The 20,620-nt window shown below is 31.6% G+C and overlaps 2 protein-coding genes across 3 annotated transcripts in view; both read left to right on the top strand.

Annotated features, from left to right (window-relative positions):
* The window catches only part of LOC148166266 (transient receptor potential-gamma protein-like), a 129,063-nt gene extending 113,917 nt beyond the window's left edge, over window positions 1-15,146 (top strand). For both annotated transcript variants that reach the window (XM_088048671.1, XM_088048670.1), the window contains 9 exons: window positions 5,844-5,977; window positions 6,031-6,157; window positions 6,255-6,450; window positions 12,428-12,622; window positions 12,738-12,779; window positions 12,839-13,019; window positions 13,070-13,364; window positions 13,527-13,902; window positions 13,948-15,146. In XM_088048671.1, the coding sequence (XP_087904797.1) occupies window positions 5,844-5,977; window positions 6,031-6,157; window positions 6,255-6,450; window positions 12,428-12,622; window positions 12,738-12,779; window positions 12,839-13,019; window positions 13,070-13,364; window positions 13,527-13,902; window positions 13,948-14,244 (1,843 nt within the window). In that variant the 3' untranslated portion in view covers window positions 14,245-15,146. The remainder of the gene's footprint in view (window positions 1-5,843; window positions 5,978-6,030; window positions 6,158-6,254; window positions 6,451-12,427; window positions 12,623-12,737; window positions 12,780-12,838; window positions 13,020-13,069; window positions 13,365-13,526; window positions 13,903-13,947) is intronic.
* Window positions 15,147-17,817: 2,671 nt separating this feature from the next.
* On the top strand, window positions 17,818-19,946 carry LOC148166265 (outer dynein arm-docking complex subunit 4-like). The gene is made up of 5 exons (XM_088048518.1): window positions 17,818-17,917; window positions 17,964-18,238; window positions 18,284-19,218; window positions 19,262-19,574; window positions 19,623-19,946. The coding sequence occupies exons 1-5, from the start codon at window positions 17,818-17,820 to the stop codon at window positions 19,944-19,946; spliced, it is 1,947 nt and encodes a 648-aa protein (XP_087904644.1).
* The last annotated feature ends 674 nt before the right edge of the window (window positions 19,947-20,620 follow it).

The raw sequence follows: 20,620 nt of genomic DNA, 5'->3' as shown, positions 1-20,620 counted from the left end.
CTTCATTACCAAAATAAAAAATTCTTAAATTAGTGCCTTTTGCTTAAATTTTTTAAAAATTGGTGGAGTTATTAATTTACTCAAAAGTAGTAATTTTCCCAAATTTCATTGCTGTCACTCCGAAATTACCAAAATTACGAATTTTAGTAGAAGATTTTTGCTTCATTTTTAAAATAAAATTTTTTAAAACTAGCATCTTTTCTTTAAAAATTAAGAAAACTGAGGGAGTTATTAACTGACTCAAAAATAGTAATTTTCCCAGATTTAATAGCTGTGACACCAAAATAACGAAAGATACGAATTTTAGTAGAGGACGTCGGCAATTTTTGCTTTATTTTTAAAACAAAAACTCCTAAAGTTAGTGTCTTTTGCTCTAAAAATTTGGAAATTGCTAGAGTAAATAAACGACTCAAAAATAATTATTTCCTTAAATTTCATAGCTGTAACACTAAAATTACTGAAGTTACGAATTTTAACAGAATATCTAGAAAATGTTTGCTTCATTTTTAAAACGAAAACTTCTAAAATTGGTGTCTTTGGCTACATAATTTTGGAATTTGATAGAGTTGATATACGACTCAAAAATAGTAATTTCCCTAAATTTTATAGCTGTGACTCCAAAATTACCAAAAATACGAATTTTTGTAGAGGATGCCAGAAATTTTTGGTTTACTTTCAAAATAAAAAATTTCTAAAATTAGTGTCCCTTGCTTAAAAATTTTGAAAATTAGTGTAAATAATAATCGACTGAAAAAAAGTAATTTCGCTAAATTTCATAGCCGTGACACCAAAATTACCAAAAATACGAATTTTGGTAAACGATATCGAAAATTTTTGCTTCGTTTTCAAAATGAAAATTTTTAAAACTAGTGTCTTTTGCTCTACAATTATGAAATTTGGTAGAGGTAATAAACGACTCAAAAATAGTAAATTCCTCAAAATTCATAGCTGTGGCCTTAAAATTAACAAAACTACGAATTTTAGTTTGTATGAGATATCGATATTTTGCTTCATTTCCAAAATAAAAAATTCTTAAATTAGTGCCTTTTGCTTAAATTTTTTAAAAATTGGAGTAGTTAATAATTTATTCAAAGGTAGTAATTTTCCCAAATTTCATAGCTGTGACATCGAAATTACCAAAATTACGAATTTTAGTAGAGAATATCGGAAATTTTTACTTCATTTTCAAAGTAAAAACTTCTAAAATTGGTGTCTTTTGTTTTATAATTTTAAAATTTAGCGAAATTAATAATCAACTTAAAAATTGTAATTTCCCCAAATTTCATAGCTGTGACACTAAAATTAGCAAAATTACGAATTTTAGTAGAGAATTCGGAAATTTTTGCTTCATTTTCAAAGAATAAATTTCTAAAATTGGTATTTTTTTCTTTAAAATTTTGAAAATTGGTGGAGTTAATGATCGACTCAAAAATAGTAATTCCCTTAAACCTCATAGCTGTGACATCAAAATTAAGAAAATTACGAATTTTAATAAAGAATATCGACACTTTTTGCTTGATTTTCAAGGTAAATATTTCTAAAGTTGGTGGCTTTTGCTTTATAATTGTGAAAATTGGTGGGGTTAAAAATAGGCTCAAAAATAGTAATTCTCCTAAATTTCATCGCTGTGACACCAAAATTAGGAAAATTATAAATTTTTATAAAGAATGGCGGACATTTTTGCTTCATTTTTAAAATAAAAATTTCTAAAACTAGCATCTTTTGTTTAAAAATTAAGAAAACTGAGGGAGTTAATAACTGACTCAAAAATAGTAATTTTCCCAAATTAAATAGCTGTGACACCAAAATAACGAAAGATACGAATTTTAGTAGAGGACGTCGGCAATTTTTGCTTTATTTTTAAAACAAAAACTCCTAAAGTTAGTGTCTTTTGCTCTAAAAATTTGGAAATTGCTAGAGTAAATAAACGACTCAAAAATAATTATTTCCTTAAATTTCATAGCTGTAACACTAAAATTACTGAAGTTACGAATTTTAACAGAATATCTAGAAAATGTTTGCTTCATTTTTAAAACGAAAACTTCTAAAATTGGTGTCTTTGGCTACATAATTTTGGAATTTGATAGAGTTGATATACGACTCAAAAATAGTAATTTCCCTAAATTTTATAGCTGTGGCTCCAAAATTACCAAAAATACGAATTTTTGTAGAGGATGCCAGAAATTTTTGGTTTACTTTCAAAATAAAAAATTTCTAAAATTAGTGTCCCTTGCTTAAAAATTTTGAAAATTAGTGTAAATAATAATCGACTGAAAAAAAGTAATTTCGCTAAATTTCATAGCCGTGACACCAAAATTACCAAAATTACGAATTTTAGTAGAGAGTATCGGAAATTTTTACTTCATTTTCAAAGTAAAAACTTCTAAAATTGGTGTCTTTTGTTTTATAATTTTAAAATTTTGCGAAATTAATAATCAACTTAAAAATAGTAATTTCCCCAAATTTCATAGCTGTGAAACTAAAATTAGCAAAATTACGAATTTTAGTAGAGAATTCGGAAATTTTTGCTTTATTTTCAAAGAATAAATTTCTAAAATTGGTGTTTTTTGCTTTAAAATTTTGAAAATTGGTGGAGTTAATGATCGACTCAAAAATAGTAATTCCCTTAAACCTCATAGCTGTGACATCAAAATTAAGAAAATTACGAATTTTAATAAAGAATATCGACACTTTTTGCTTGATTTTCAAGGTAAAAATTTCTAAAGTTGGTGGCTTTTGCTTTATAATTGTCAAAATTGGTGGGGTTAAAAATAGACTCAAAAATAGTAATTCTCCTAAATTTCATAGCTGTGACACCAAAATTAGGAAAATTATAAATTTTTATAAAGAATGGCGGACATTTTTGCTTCATTTTTAAAATAAAATTTTTTAAAACTAGCATCTTTTGTTTAAAAATTAAGAAAACTGAGGGAGTTAATAACTGACTCAAAAATAGTAATTTTCCCAAATTTAATAGCTGTGACACCAAAGTAACGAAAGATACGAATTTTAGTAGAGGACGTCGGCAATTTTTGCTTTATTTTTAAAACAAAAACTCCTAAAGTTAGTGTCTTTTGCTCTAAAAAATTGGAAATTGCTAGAGTAAATAAACGACTCAAAAATAATTATTTCCTTAAATTTCATAGCTGTAACACTAAAATTACTGAAGTTACGAATTTTAACAGAATATCTAGAAAATGTTTGCTTCATTTTTAAAACGAAAACTTCTAAAATTGGTGTCTTTGGCTACATAATTTTGGAATTTGATAGAGTTGATATACGACTCAAAAATAGTAATTTCCCTAAATTTTATAGCTGTGGCTCCAAAATTACCAAAAATACGAATTTTTGTAGAGGATGCCAGAAATTTTTGGTTTACTTTCAAAATAAAAAATTTCTAAAATTAGTGTCCCTTGCTTAAAAATTTTGAAAATTAGTGTAAATAATAATCGACTGAAAAAAAGTAATTTCGCTAAATTTCATAGCCGTGACACCAAAATTACCAAAAATACGAATTTTGGTAAACGATATCGAAAATTTTTGCTTCGTTTTCAAAATGAAAGTTTTTAAAACTAGTGTCTTTTGCTCTACAATTATGAAATTTGGTAGAGGTAATAAACGACTCAAAAATAGTAAATTCCTCAAAATTCATAGCTGTGGCCTTAAAATTAACAAAACTACGAATTTTAGTTTGTATGAGATATCGAAAATTTTTGCTTCATTTCCAAAATAAAAAATTCTTAAATTAGTGCCTTTTGCTTAAATTTTTTAAAAATTGGAGTAGTTAATAATTTATTTAAAGGTAGTAATTTTCCCAAATTTCATAGCTGTGACATCGAAATTACCAAAATTACGAATTTTAGTAGAGTATCGGAAATTTTTACTTCATTTTCAAAGTAAAAACTTCTAAAAGGTGTCTTTTGTTTTATAATTTTAAAAATTAGCAAAATTAATAATCAACTTAAAAATAGAAATTTCCCCAAATTTCATAGCTGTGACACTAAAATTAGCAAAATTACGAATTTTAGTAGAGAATTCGGAAATTTTTGCTTCATTTTCAAAGAATAAATTTCTAAAATTGGTATTTTTTTCTTTAAAATTTTGAAAATTGGTGGAGTTAATGATCGACTCAAAAATAGTAATTCCCTTAAACCTCATAGCTGTGACATCAAAATTAAGAAAATTACGAATTTTAATAAAGAATATCCACACTTTTTGCTTGATTTTCAAGGTAAAAATTTCTAAAGTTGGTGGCTTTTGCTTTATAATTGTGAAAATTGGTGGGGTTAAGAATAGACTCAAAAATAGTAATTCTCCTAAATTTCATCGCTGTGACACTAAAATTAGCAAAATTACGAATTTTAGTAAAGAATTCGGAAATTTTTGCTTCATTTTCAAAAAATAAATTTCTAAAATTGGTATTTTTTTCTTTAAAATTTTGAAAATTGGTGGAGTTAATGATCGACTCAAAAATAGTAATTCCCTTAAACCTCATAGCTGTGACATCAAAATTAAGAAAATTACGAATTTTAATAAAGAATATCGACACTTTTTGCTTGATTTTCAAAGTAAAAATTTCTAAAGTTGGTGGCTTTTGCTTTATAATTGTGAAAATTGGTGGGGTTAAGAATAGACTCAAAAATAGTAATTCTCCTAAATTTCATGGCTGCGACAGCAAAATTAGGAAAATTATAAATTTTTATAAAGAATGGCGAAAATTTTTGCTTCATTTTTAAAATAAAAATTTCTAAAACTAGTATCTTTTGTTTAAAAATTAAGAAAACTAACGGAATTAATAACTGACTCAAAAATAGTCATTTTCCCAAATTTAATAGCTGTGACACCAAAATAACGAAAGATACGAATTTTAGTCTAATTTTTAGGAAGTCGGAAAGTTTTGCTTTATTTTTAAAATGAAAACTCCTAAAATTGGTGTCTTTTGCTCAAAAGTTTTGAAAAGTATTATATTATATTAATAAACAACTCAAAAATAGTAATTTCCCAAAGTTTTATGACTGTGACACTAATATTACCAAAATTACAAATTTTTCCTTCATGTTCAAAACGAAAATCTCGAAAACTGGTGCCTTTTGCTCAAAAATTTTGACAATTGGAGAGTTAACACAACTCAAAAACAGTAATTTATCAGTTTTTTATCAGTATTTTAAAATTGCCAAAGCTACGAATTTTCGCAGAGGATGTGGGAAATTTTTGCTTCATTTTCAAAACGAAAATTTCTAAAGCTAATGTCTTTTGCTTAAAAATTTTAAAAATGGCCGGAGTTAATAAACGACTCAAAAATAGTAATTTCCCAAAATTTCATAGCTGTGACTCCAATAGTACCAAAATTACGAATTTTAGTAGAGGATGTAGGAAATTTTTGCTTCATTTCCAAAATGAAAATTTCTGAAATTGGTGTCTTTTGCTTTATAATTTTGAAAATTATTGGAGTTAATATTTGACTCAAAAATAGTAATTTCTCAAAATTTTATAAGTGCGACACCAAAATTACTACAATCACGAATTTTATTAGAGATGTCAGAAATTTCTGCTTCGTTTTTAAAACAAAATTTTCTAAAATTTGTGTTTTTTGCTCTACATTTAGAAGAGATATTATGCGACTTAAAAATAGTAACTTCTTCAAATTTCATACCTCCAGCGTCTTTTTAATTGCCTCCGTTATCCCGGCGCATTCACCATTTCTATTTCCCCCCAAATTCCAATAAATCCCACCTAAAATAGATCAGTAGTGTATTTAGAACACATCAAACAAACTTCCGCAACTTTTGTAATTAATAATCCCCAGAAATCTCGTTTGCAATTCAATCAACAATTACTTTCAGCTCGCTAAAACTGGTGCACATCTTCTCGGTGAACCCGCACTTAGGACCATTGCAGGTGTCTCTCTCCCGAATGGTGATGGACATAATGAAATTCTTCTTCTTATACGTTTTGGTTTTATTTGCATTCTCGTGTGGTAAGTCTTCCTCGAGCTCCGCCATCATCGCTGATTTTGGCAATATTCTTCAGGTCTGAATCAGCTGCTTTCTTATTATGCGAAAGCTGAAAGGCGAAAATGCCCCGACGAGCACCCTTCTTTCAACCTGACTGAAAATAACGACACAAACGCCTGTGTTATATGGAGGAGATTCTCAAAGTGAGTATCGAGCGATTTGCATTAACTTTGTCATTAATCATATTCCTTGAAGGCGGTTTTCTAATAAATTTACATCTCATATTTAATTATGTTTCAGCTTATTCGAAACTAGTCAGACTTTATTCTGGGCGGTGTTCGGCTTGGTGGATTTGGAGAGCTTCGAACTGAACGAAATTAAAATATTCACGAGATTCTGGGGGATGCTCATGTTTGGGACCTATTCGGTGATTAACATCGTTGTTCTGCTCAACTTACTGATTGCCATGATGAATCATTCATATCAGCTGATCTCGGTAAGTTCGCGAAATAATTGAGGACAAATCAGTGGTAATTTGGCAGAGTTCTTATCAAATAATGAGAAAACTTCACTTTAAGAATGCATAAATAAAGAGATGTTTGCACGTTAAAGCTGAGCCGGAGGTTTTTGCGATAATTTCCTGGGAGACATTCTGATCACGTTTTATTATCGATACCCAAAACTTCCAAACAATTTACTTGGAGCTATGATTAAAAAGCTGTTGGTTTTTCCTGGGTTTTTCCGATATTCTCGGGAGAATTAGCAACCTCGCATGGTACTTTCCCTTAATTACCCAGAGATCTCAGGTCACGCAAAAAGTGCACGTAATAAATCATAGATTGACGGTTTTTCATTGTGCCCCCAATTACACAGAGCAGACAGTAAATCTGTCTTTACCCAAATAAAATTTGAAAGTTCAGGAAAGCAGGAAAAAATGCTCTCAAAAATTTTTAGTCTGAAAGTTATTTTAAGAATTCTATGTTAGTAAAAATATTGAGTAGAAAAATGAAACATTTAAATGTTATGCTCAAAATTTCGAAGCTTTGGGGTTTCCAGGAATATCAACTTTTCCAAATTTCATTTCATTTTAGGATAAGAAAATTTCTAAAATTGGTGTCTTTTGCTCTACAACTGTCAAATTTAGTAGAGTTAAAAAACGATTTAAAAATAGTACTTTTACTAAATTTTATGGCTGTGGCACTAAAATTACCAAAACTACAAATTTTATTATAAGATATCTAAAATTTTTACTCCGTTCTTGAAATGAAAATTTCTGAAATTAGTGTCTTTTGCTTCACAACTTTCAAATTTAGTAGAGTTAAAAAACGATTTAAAAATAGTGATTTTACTAAATTTTATGGCTGTGGCACTAAAATTACCAAAACTACGAATTTTATTATAAGATATCTAAAATTTTTGCTTCATTTTCAAAATAAAAATTTCTAAAATTAGTGTCTTTTGTTCTACAATTTTGAAATTTGCTAGAGTTATTAAACGACTTAAAAATAATATTTTCCCCAAATTTCATAGCTGTGGCACTAAAATTATTAAAAATACGCATTTTAGTAAAGGCCATCAAACATTTTTGCTTCATCTTCAAAATAAAAATTTCTAAAATTTGTCTCTTATTAAAAAAAATTTGAAAATTGGTGTCTTTTGCTTTACAACTTTCAAATTTAGTAGAGTTAAAAAACGATTTAAAAATAGTACTTTTACTAAATTTTATAGCTGTGGCACTAAAATTACCAAAACTACAATTTTTATTATAAGATATCTAAAGTTTTTGCTTCGTTTTCAAAATGAAAATTTCTAAAATCGATGTCTTTTACTTAACAATTTTGAAATTTGGTAGAGTTAATAAACGACTTAAAAATATTAATTTTCCAAAATTTTATAGCTGTGCCATTAAAATTACCAAAACTACGAATTTTACTATAACATATCGAAAATTTGTACTCCGTTTTCAAAATGAAAATTTTTGAAATTGGTGTCTTTTGCTTTACAATTTTGAAATTTAGCAGAGTTAATAAACGACTTAAAAATAGTAATTTTCTCAAATTTCTTGGCTGTGGCACTAAAATTACCAAAACTACAAATTTTATTATAAGATATCGAAACTTTTTGCTTCGTTTTCAAAATGAAAATTTCTAAAATCGGTGTCTTTTACTCAACAATTTTGAAATTTGGTAGAGTTAATAAACAACTTAAAAAAATTAATTTCCTTTAATTTCATGACTGTGGCACTAAAATTACAAAAAATACAAATTTTAGTATAAGAAATCGAAAATTTTTGCTACGTTTTCAAAATAAAATTTCTGAAATTGGTGACTTTTGCTTTACAATATTGACATTTAGTAGAGTTAATAAACGACTTAAAAATAGTAATTTTCCCAAATTTCTTGGCTGTGGCACTAAAATTACCAAAACTACAAATTTTAATATAAAATATCGAAAATTTTTGCTTCGTTTTCAAAATAAAAATTTCTAAAATCGGTATCTTTTACTTAACAATTTTGAAATTTAGTAGAGTTAATAAACGACTTAAAAATATTAATTTTCCAAAATTTGATAGCTGTGCCATTCAAATTACCAAATCTACGAATTTTACTATAACATATCGAAAATTTGTACTCCGTTTTCAAAATAAAAATTTTTGAAATTGGTGTCTTTTGCTTTACAATTTTGAAATTTAGCAGAGTTAATAGACGACTTACAAATAGTAATTTTCCCAAATTTCTTGGCTGTGGCATTAAAATTACCAAAACTACGAATTTTATTATAAGATATCGAAACTTTTTGCTTCGTTTTCAAAATGAAAATTTCTAAAATCGGTGTCTTTTACTCAACAATTTTGAAATTTGGTAGAGTTAATAAACAACTTAAAAAAATTAATTTCCTTTAATTTCATGACTGTGGCACTAAAATTACAAAAAATACAAATTTTAGTATAAGAAATCGAAAATTTTTGCTACGTTTTCAAAATAAAATTTCTGAAATTGGTGTCTTTTGCTTTACAATATTGACATTTAGTAGAGTTAATAAACGACTTAAAAATAGTAATTTTCCCAAATTTCTTGGCTGTGGCACTAAAATTACCAAAACTACAAATTTTAATATAAAATATCGAAAATTTTTGCTTCGTTTTCAAAATAAAAATTTCTAAAATCGGTATCTTTTACTTAACAATTTTGAAATTTAGTAGAGTTAATAAACGACTTAAAAATATTAATTTTCCAAAATTTGATAGCTGTGCCATTCAAATTACCAAATCTACGAATTTTACTATAACATATCGAAAAGTTGTACTTCGTTTTCAAAATGAAAATTTTTGAAATTAGAGTCTTTTGCTTTACAATTTTGAAATTTAACAGAGTTAATAGACGACTTACAAATAGTAATTTTCCCAAATTTCTTGGCTGTGGCACTAAAATTACCAAAACTACAAATTTTAATATAAAATATCGAAAATTTTTGCTTCGTTTTCAAAATAAAAATTTCTAAAATCGGTATCTTTTACTTAACAATTTTGAAATTTAGTAGAGTTAATAAACGACTTAAAAATATTAATTTTCCAAAATTTGATAGCTGTGCCATTCAAATTACCAAATCTACGAATTTTACTATAACATATCGAAAATTTGTACTTCGTTTTCAAAATGAAAATTTTTGAAATTAGAGTCTTTTGCTTTACAATTTTGAAATTTAGCAGAGTTAATAGACGACTTACAAATAGTAATTTTCCCAAATTTCTTGGCTGTGGCACTAAAATTACCAAAACTACGAATTTTATTATAAGATATCGAAACTTTTTGCTTCGTTTTCAAAATGAAAATTTCTAAAATCGGTGTCTTTTACTCAACAATTTTGAAATTTGGTAGAGTTAATAAACAACTTAAAAAAATTAATTTCCTTTAATTTCATGACTGTGGCACTAAAATTACAAAAAATACAAATTTTAGTATAAGAAATCGAAAATTTTTGCTACGTTTTCAAAGTAAAAATTTCTAAAATTGGTGTCTTTTGCTTTACAATATTGACATTTAGTAGAGTTAATAAACGACATAAAAATAGTAATTTCCCCAAATTTCATGGCTGTGGCACTAAAAGTACCAAAACTACGAATTTTATTTATAAGATATCGAAATTTTTTTCCGTTTTCAAAATAAAAATTTCTAAAATTTGTGTCTTTTGCTCTACACTTTTGCAATTTAATAGGATTAATAAACAACTTAAAAATAGTGATTTCCCAAAATTTTATAGTTGTGCCATTAAAATTACCAAAATTACAAATTTTAATATAAAATATCGAAAATTTTTACTCCGTTTTCAAAATGAAAATTTCTGAAATTGGTGTCTTTTGCTTTACAATTTTGAAATTTAGCAGAGTTAATAAACGACTTTAGAATAGTAATTTTCCCAAATTTCTTGGCTGTGGCAGTGAACTTACCAAAACTACGAACTTTATGATAAGATATCGAAAATTTTTGCTTCGTTTTTAAAATAAAAATTTCAAAAATCGGTGTCTTTTACTCAACAATTTTGAAATTTGATAGACTTAATAAACAACTTAAAAATATTATTTTCCACAAATTTCATGGTTGTGGCACTAAAATTACAGAAAAAAAAACCGAATTTTTGTATAAGAAATCAAAAATTTTTGCTCCGTTTTCAAAATAAAAAATTCTAAATTTAGTGTTTTTTGCTCTAAAATTTTGCAATTTAGTGGGATTAATAAACGACTTAAAAATAGTGATTTCCCAAAATTTTATAGCTGTGCCATTAAAATTACAAAAACTACGAATTTTAATATAATATATTGAAAATTTGTAGGGGAGAGGGGGGCATAGTGGGGTACTTAACATTCAATTAGCCACGCACGTTAAAATAATAGAAATTAACAAATTTTTTTTACTAAATATCATAGACTAATGTATTGCGGATGATTTTTGTTGTACTTTTTTTGATTACCATAAAAAACTTACGACATGTGAGCATTATTTTAAAAAATGGGATTTGCCCCGCTTTGCCCCGCCCATAGGGGTAAAGTGGGGTACCCTATGGGAAAATCAAATTTTTGAATAACTGTGTACCTACTTAGAAAAAGTAACATTTTAAAATTACTTAGGCATCAATGCATATTGCACATAAATGAGCACGTTCATCATATTTAGCTACTACATTTGTATGACTAGATTTGAAAAAAACTTGCTCCCACACTTCGCGAATTTTTTAACGAAAACACAGAATTTCACATTTTGTTTTATAAAACATTTAGGTTTTCACATTTTGTTTTATAAAACACACGTGGTTAACTGTCAACTAACAACCAATCAAAACACGCTATTCGACTTTTTTCACGGCGTTTGATTTGAGCAGCAGGAGTGTTACCCCGCTATGCCCCGGTACCCCACTATGCCCCCCTCTCCCCTACTCCGCTTTCAAAATGAAAATTTCTGAAATTGGTGTCTTTTGCTTTACAATTTTGAAATTTGAGAGAGTTATTGAACGACATGCACATAGTATTTTCCCCGAATTTCATAGGTGTGGTACTAAAATTACGAAAACTACGTGTTTTACTACAAAATATCGAAAATTTTTGCTTCGTTTTCAAAATAAAAATTTCTAAAATTAGTGTCTTTTGCTCTACAAGTTAGAAATTGGGTATAGTTATTAAACGACTTAAAAATAATATTTTCCCTAAATTTCATAGCTGTGGCACTGAAATTATTAAAACTACGCATTTTAGTAAGGGCCATCAAAAATTTTTGCTTCGTCTTTAAAATAAAAATTTCTAAAATTTGTCTTATATTAAAAAAATTTTAAAATTGGTAGAGTAAATAAGCAATTTAAAGACAGTAATTTCCTCAAATTTCATAGGTGTGGCACTAAAATTACCAAAATTACGAATTTTTTTGTGCAACGTCGGAAAATTTTGCATCGTTTTAAAAATGAAAATTTCTAATTAAAAACTCTCAAATTAAAATAAATCACAATCTATCATTAACCGAATTTTGTTCAGAAAATCAGAAAAACAGAAAAAAAAAACAGTGGTGTCCTGAAAGAGCTTCTACAACTGGTGGAAATTGCCGGTAAAATTCCCCAAACATTCCGAAATCTCCTTCTTGTCATGTCTCATTTCGCGATGTTCTGCAATGCTCGCCTGAAACCAGCTTACAATCCCCACATCCTCCAATATATTCCTCCAAAGCTGTTATAATAAGCTTCCAGTATTCCGATTTCTTGACATTTATTGAAGCGAAGCGACTCCTGTGTTGTCAGCGTGTAATATCCTTCCACCTTGCACCCTTTGCTGGTCGTCTTGAAATCCCAATCTAATCAATACAATAAATACAGCTGATTTTATCCCTCCAAAATTGAATTTTCCCGTATCATCCCTTGCTCCAAATTTTCTTTCCGGTTTTCGTCCAGGGTCCATCTTTGGACCCGCTTAATTCAGCCCGTTATTTCCGCAGGAACGAGCCGATGTCGAGTGGAAATTCGCAAGGAGCAAACTGTGGATAAGTTATTTCGAGGAAGGGGGTACTGCGCCACCTCCGTTCAACATCATCCCAACCCCTAAGAGTATCTGGTACGTGATCCAATGGGCTCGGAGGAAATTCTGTGGGCATTCTCGCGCCGCCAAAAAGGAGCACATGAGGACGATAAGGGTGAGTTGTAACGATTCGTGTTATGTAAATTGGGGGCGATATATCACTCGAATTGAATTCAGTGCATGTTTGCATCCCTTATTAGCCTCGAGTTGAGCGAGTTTTTTCGTTGCAGCGGAAAGTTAAACAAGCCAGCGAAAGAGATTTTAGATATCAGGTGAGATAATTAAGTGCATTGTGAGAACTGATTTAGTTACATTGTCGACTTTTCTATAGAGTATTATGAGAAACTTGGTGCGCCGTTACGTGACAGTTGAACAAAGAAAAGCGGAAAATCAGGGAGTTACCGAGGATGACGTGAATGAAATCAAACAGGACATATCAGCGTTCCGCTTTGAACTTATTGAAATACTCAAAAATTCGGGGATGAACACGTCGACTGCGCATAGCGGAATGGGTAATTAACATCCACCACCACCGACTTGTTGTTAAGTGTTAACTCTCCAGGCACTGGGGGTAAGAAGAACCGACAGAAAGAGCGCCGCTTGATGAAAGGGTTTAATATTGGTCCTCAACCTTCCACGACGACGGCGCCTCTTCCTCCCGTCGCCGAGTTTATAGCCTCCCTCCAACACCACCACCAGGATGGCAGCTCCCACCACGACTTCTTCGGCAGCACCCTCTCGGGCATCTTCAACTCCACCCCTCGCAAACTCACCCAACACAGCAGCACCGTGTCTTCGTCTCAAGGCAGCATCAACGAAGGTTCCCAGAACCACAACCACCACCGAGGAATCGGCAGGTAGAGTAACCACCCCCACGTGCCCAATCACTGCATAGACTTAGGCTGACGCTTAATTTTCTTATTTCTTCCGTTCACTTTAGTATGCCTACGCTAGACGCTTTCAATGTAAGTGCACCGCTTCACCCGCCTCTTTGTGTCGGTGATGGTTAAGAGTTGCAGGTTTCATTTGAAACGAAGTCATTCGCACAAACGCCGCTGGGGGACATTGATCGAGGCAGCAAAAACTGGAAAAGTTTCCCGTTTGATCGGACGGTCCCGCTCCGAAGATTCAGTCTGCAACAACTGCAGAGAAAACGGACACAACCACTCCCACAGTCACAGCAACAGTCCAGCTTCGGAGGATAATGGGTCGGTGCGGAGTTCCGACTCGAATCCCAGCCTGGACGTGCAGCCAGAACCGGAGCTCCACGGCTTAGCGCACGGATTAGCACTGCTAAAGAAGAAGAGGAAGAAGTTCTCGGCGTCGCGAAACACGAGTCCGGTCGTGGCGGGCGCCACCAGAGAGGTCGCCAGCGTGAAAAAACCGCCGAAAAAGGTACGCAGTGGCGAGGGGTGACGTGGTGATGTGGTTGCTTTTTAGATGCCCCAGGTGCTCAAGCGCGCTTCCAGCGTCCCGACGCGCGTCCCGGAGGTCCCGCTGAGGGCGCATGATAAGCAGGAGATGACGCCTTCCACGACTGAAGAGAGCGTGGCGGCGGGACACGCCGCTGCTTCTTCCAGAGAGCCGCTTCTCTACTATTCTTCTTCCAGTAATCAAGCGACGGGGTCCTCGCAGACTCCCGAGGACGAGTTCAAAGGACACACTTCCCAGTCTTTGCCGAAGTTACCAGGAGTCATTCCGTTGAGTGGGCACAATGGGCCGGCCGGATGGTTGTAGTCATTTTTAAGAAGAGTCAATGGTTTTGAGACACAACGACTTTTTGTTATTTGGAACTGGCGTGCTATTCTAAAAGTTTAGTTAGTTTGTAGAGTTTCTTTGAGAGAGGAAATCGTTGACTCTTGCGGCCACACCAAGTGTTTGTATAGTTAGGTTAACGAAAATTGTGATAATCGTTACTACTGGTCTTTGAGCAGTAGCTATTTTAAAGGACCATTATGGTTATTATAGGTAATTTCACAGGGTGTTGAGGAAATGAATATCATTTTACTTTACAGTTCGTTTGATGTTTTAACTGCCATTTCGTCTCTCAAATTTTCCTAACTAAAATAAGTTAATTCTAAGCTTAGATTTGATTGTAAGATATCAAAATCACTCACTCCAACATTCAAATTTTACGAGAGGCCTTCGAACATATTGTAGTTTCATCGTCATTGCCTTAGTCTAGACTAGTGTCTGTGTAAAACTGGGTATTTTTATAATACTTGCTACATTCACTCCTGTATATAACATCACTAATTTTTTAACTCATTAATCTAACTTAACGTTAAGGAAAATATATCCGCCACATCTACCCGAAAAAACTTAGATAAGAGACTTATAGTGTAAGAGCATCGTTTTCATTTCCATTTCATTTCAGCCTTTTTACACTAAGGTCGTACACCATGTTGTAGATGAGTCACTCTGTATATTGTTACTAAAGTTTCGAGAATTTTATACCAAATTCCACTACTCTCTTTGTTGTGTCGTTACGGTAGACGTTACAAGATGTATTTATTGTTGAAATGTTGGACATATTTTGCTAGTCTTGGCAAAGTAGAGTCTCTGTAGACTTAGAGCGCTTAGTTTTAACTTTTTTTATGCGTGTGCTGACAAATTGTTTAATAAAAAGCTTTAAAAGTCACACTGTTTTGCTATCCTGCCAAAAATTGCGAATTGACTTGTTAATTAATGGATTTTCACAGTCAATAAAATTTATTAAAATTCGTAGTTTTGGTGCCACAGCGATGAGGTTTGAGGAAAATACAATTTTTATATCGTTTAATAAATAAACAAAATTTCAAAATTGAAGAACAAAAAACATCAGTTTTAGAAATTTTTGTTTTGGAAATGAAGCAAAAATTTTCAGCATCTCCTACTAAAATTCGTAATTTTGGCAATTTTGGTGTCACAACTGTAAAATTTCGAAAAACTATGATTTTTAAGTTGTTTATTAACTCCACCAAATTTTAAAATTGTAGAACAAAAGACACCAATTTTAGAAATTTTTATTTTTAAAACGGAGCAAATTTTTCTATATTTAATAGTAAAATTCGTGGTTTTGGTAATTTTAGTGCTACAATCATGAAATTTGGGGAAATTAGTATTTTTAAGTCGTGTACAAACTCTATTAAATTTCAAAATTATAAAGCCAAAGACACCAATATTAGAAACTTTCGTTTTAAAAAGGAACCAAACATTTTCGATATTTTATAGTAAAATTTGTATTTTTGGTAATTTTAGTGCCACAGTTATGAGATATTTAAAGAAATTACAATTTTTAAGTCGTTTAATAACTCTACTAAATTTCATAATTATTGAGCAAAAGACACTAATTTTAGAAATTTTTATTTTTAAAACAGAGCAACAATTTTCCATATTTAATAGTAAAATTCGTAGTTTTGGTAATTTAAGTGCCACAGTCAAAAAATTTGGGAAAATTACTATTTTTAAGTCGTTTATTAACTTTGCTAAATTTCAAAATTGTAAAGCAAAAGACACCAATTTCAGAAATTTTCATTTTAAAAACGGAGTAAAAATTTTAGATATTTTATATTAAAATTCGTAGTTTCGGTAACTTTAATGGCACAGCTATAAAATTTGGGAAAATTAATATATTTAAGTTGTTTATTAATTCTACCAAATTTCAATATTGTAAAGCAAAAAACAATAATTTTAGAAATGTTTATTTTGAAAAAGGATAACAAATTTTGGATATTTTATATTAAAATTCGTAGTTTTGGTAATTTTAATGACACAGCTATAAAACTTGGGTAAATTAATATATTTAAGTTGTTTATTAATTCTACCAAATTTTAAAATTGTAAAGCAAAAGACACTAATTTTAGAAATTTTTATTTTAAAAAAGGATAAAAATTTTTCGATATTTTATAGTAAAATTCGTAGTTTGAGGAACTTTAGTACTGCAATCATGAAATTTGGGGAAATTAGTATTTTTAAGTCGTGTATAAACTCTACCAAATTTCAAAATTATAAAGCCAAAGACACCAATATTAGACATTTTCATTTTAAAAACAAACCAAAAATTCTGATATTTTATAGTAAAATTTGTATTTTTTGTAATATTAGTGCCACAGTTATAAAATTTGGAAAAATCAATATTTTAAAGTCGTTTAATAACTCTACTAAATTTCAAAATTATAGAGCAAAAGACACTAATTTTAGAAATTTTGATTTTTAAAACAAAGCAAAAATTTTCCATATTTAATAGTAAAATTCGTAGTTTTTGTAATTTTAGTGCTACAATCATCAAATTTAAGGAAATTAGTATTTTTAAGTCGTGTATAAACTCTATTAAATTTCAAAATTATAGAGCCAAAAACACCAATATTAGAAATTTTCATTTTAAAAACGAACTAAAAATTTTCGATATTTTATAGTAAAATTTGTTGTTTTGGTAATTTTAGTGCCACAGTTATGAAATTTGGAGAAATTACTATTTTTAAGTCGTTTAATAACTCTACTTAATTTTAAAATTGTAGAGCAAATGACACTAATTTTAGAAATTTTTATTTTGACAACGAAGCAAAGATTTTAGATATTTTATATTAGAATTTGTAGTTTTGGTAATTTTAATGGCACAGCTATAAAATTTGGGGCAATTAATATATTTAAGTTGTTTATTAACCTCTACCAGATTTCAAAATTGAAAAACAAAAAACACCTATTTTAGAATTTTTTATTTTGAAAAAGGAGCAAAAATTTTCGATATTTTATAGTAAAATTCGTAGTTTTGGTAATTTTAGTACCACAGCTATGAAATTTGAAGAAATTACTATTTTTAAGTCGGTTAATAACTCTAGTAAATTTAAAAATTGTCGAGCACATAACACCAATTTTAGAAATTTTTATTTTGACAACGAAACAAAATTTTTTGATTTCTTATAGTTTTGGTAATTTTAGCGCTCTAGCTATAGAATTTGGGGAAATTACTAGTTTTAGGTTGTTTATTAACTCTACCAAATTTCAAAATTGTAAAGCAAAAAATACTTATTTTAGATATTTTTATTTTGAAAAAGGAGCAAAAATTTTCGGTATTTTATAGTAAAATTCGTCGTTTTGGTAATTTTAGTACCACAGCTATAAAATTTAGAGAAATTACTATCTTTCAGACGTTTGTTAACTTTAGCAAATTTCAAAATTGTTGAGCAAAAGAAATTTTCATTTTTTACTTACTTTTTTCCGCTAAAATCTTACACCATGTTGTAGATGAATCACGCTGTATATTGTTACAAATTGTTCACCAAAAAACTTTAAAAGTCACACTGACATTTTTTTTTCCGTAAATTAAAAATGACTTCCAGCGCCCCAAAAAAAGAAGAAGTGTACGCCTTCCAAACCCTATACAGAGAGCTAGGGTACTACATCGCCCGTTTAGAACAATACGAGAGAGGTAACCCCCCAAAACCCACCCCCGACACTATCTTACCCTTCCACAGCTTTAAAGTACTTCGATTTGGCAATTTCCAAAGCTCCCACAGACCGCAGAGCTCTAGTAGGTCGCGCGTGGGCTCGCTCCAAAGCCTGTCACTACGAAGAAGCTCTCAGTGACATTAGAACAGCTCTGGATTTAGACCCGGACGACATGCTCATGCTGGCTCACAAAGCTCTGATCACATTCTTGAACTGCGAGTTTGAGGACGGTCTCGTTCAAAATACAAGACTCATGCCGAAGAGACAGAAACCCGAATGCTTCAAAGTTGGAGCCATGCATGTAAGAACCTGGTGGAGTGTTAACCCGAGTCAGTTCTTCTTGTAGTGCGCCGATGCCATCGAGAACTGTCTAGGAGAACGAACTGGAAGGCCGCTTCGCAATCATTACTTGATCATCCGGAGATTGGCGTGGAGGAAGAATTGCGAGGCACAGAAAAAACCGTACTTGAGCTCCAGGAGGAAGAAGAAACTAACTAAGAAACCCCAAGATGTTCATGCGAAGAAGTCGCTTTTAGCCACGATATCCTCTCAAATGTGCAAACGAGTCAACGAGAGTGACCACCAGATAATCGATCAAATTTATTCGGAGAAGACCGAACAGAACATTGATCCTCCGCGGATCAAATTCCCCTATCATCCTCTGCAGAAATACACCACGAATATCCAGAATTTTATGGCGGAGAAGTACCTGCACACCCTCTACAGAGACAAACTCTTCTTACAGAACATGAGGAATGTTCCAGGAGTGGAAAGTCCCAACGAAGCCGGCACGGCCAAAATCCTTCATTTGGCGAAGAGTGGCTACAAGGCGGTAAAGTACGATCAGGAGCTCCTTCGCACGCGGCGGCCCTTCTACTTTATTAAGTACCAAGAAGCGCGGTCTTCTGGAGCTTTGAAGGCGCGCCAAGAAGAAGAATTGAATAAGCTGAGAGTGACGGCGAAGCAAGACGCCGATTACATCGTCGTGAAAATGAAAGAAGCCCTCGAGAACAAGAAGTGGTTTACTGTGATCGAACTCGCGGAGAAACTCAAAGGGTTTTGTAAAACCTCCAAGAAGATCCTCCCGAACCGCGAAGAGTACCTCCAACTGATTTACGACACTGTCTGTCAAGCGCATTTCGACTTGAAGAGGTTGAACCCCGACCAAAGAGAATGGGACACGCAGAAGCGAATCTACAAGCTTCTGGGGCTGCAGTTGAGTCGCGAGCCCTCGACGGACTCGGTGGTTGCGCAGATCGAAGGAGTCTTCGTCGACTGGAGGTCGGTACGACAACTCCCTAACTTTCAACAGTTCGTTTTTTAGGAAGCAAGTGAATGTGTACAACGACCGCCTCCGAAGAGCCACAAACTCCAGAGAACTCTGCTGGTTGTTCCACGAGCTGGGACGCTTCCACATCGAGCTCAAACAGTACGAAGTCGCGCGCGTCTACGCCAAGAAGTGCATGAATGAAGCCGAGCGCATCCACAAGAATAAGTGGATTATCAACGCGCTTATGCTCCTCATGCGGATCAACATCGCGCAACACAGCAAGAACGACGCCAAAGCCGACGCCTTGGAGGCCATCACCGTCGCGGAGCAAATGGGGGATCCGAAACTCGTGGAGTTTTTCAGGAAGGTAACAAAAATCAGAAGAACTTGGTAAATAATGAAGGTGGGGTTTTAGTGTCGCGACGTCATCGAAGACATTTCCTTCGACCAGGCGAACAGCAGCAAAGTGCTGTTGCAGCGCGAGAAGAAAATCTTGGAGATGATGGCGGGGGATAAGATGAGAGACGAAGCTGCACATCTGTTTAGAGCGATGTCTGTAATTCCTTCGGCGAGGCGCATGACGATGATTCCGGGGATCCGACTTTCGGATTCCAACCTCAAGAAGAAGTCGACGAAGAGGTTGTCGATTATGCCGACGAAACGCGAGGAGGAGTTCATTCCGAACAAGGAAGACAAGAAGAAGTTGAGCACCAACATGAAGTACAATCCCGATGATTAATAAGATAGATAATAAAACTAAGAAAAGTTATTGTTTTTTATTGTCTCCAATTTGTCAAAAGTGACATTTTTATTTTACTTAACTGTTTTAGTAGTTTTTTCCTATGGCCTCTACTGCACGTGAGAATTGTTTAAGAAAATGACTATTTTCTAATTCGTTTTAAACTCCACCATATTTTAAAATTGTAGAGCAAAAAACACCTATTTTAGAAATTTGAGTTTGAAAACGGATTTTTTTTTGATATTTTATAGTAAAATTCGTAATTTTGGTAATTTTAGTGCCACGGCTATGAAATTTAGGGAAAATACTATTTTTAAGTCGTTTAATAACTCTACTAAATTTCAATATTGTAGAGCTAAAGTCACCAATTTTAGAAATTTTTATTTTAAAAACGCCAAAAATTTTCGATACTTTATATTTAAATTTGTAGTTTTGGTAATTTTAGTGTCACAGCTATGGAATCTGGCGATTTTTTAATTTTTAAGTCGATTATTGACTCTACTAAATTTCAGACTTGTAAACCAAAAGACACCAATTTTAGAAATTTTCATTTTGAAAACGGAGCAAAAATTTGATATATTTTATAGTAAAATTCGTAATTTTGGAAAATTTAGTGCCACATGAAATTTTGAAAAATTGCTATTTTTAGGTTGTTTATTAACTCCAGCAAATTT

This window comes from Gnatocerus cornutus, unplaced genomic scaffold, assembly GCF_029298725.1.
Source record: "Gnatocerus cornutus isolate USDA-ARS CGAHR unplaced genomic scaffold, icGnaCorn1.1 ctg00000023.1, whole genome shotgun sequence".
Lineage (NCBI taxonomy): Eukaryota > Metazoa > Arthropoda > Insecta > Coleoptera > Tenebrionidae > Gnatocerus > Gnatocerus cornutus.
This window is presented reverse-complemented; position numbering and strand designations above follow the sequence as displayed.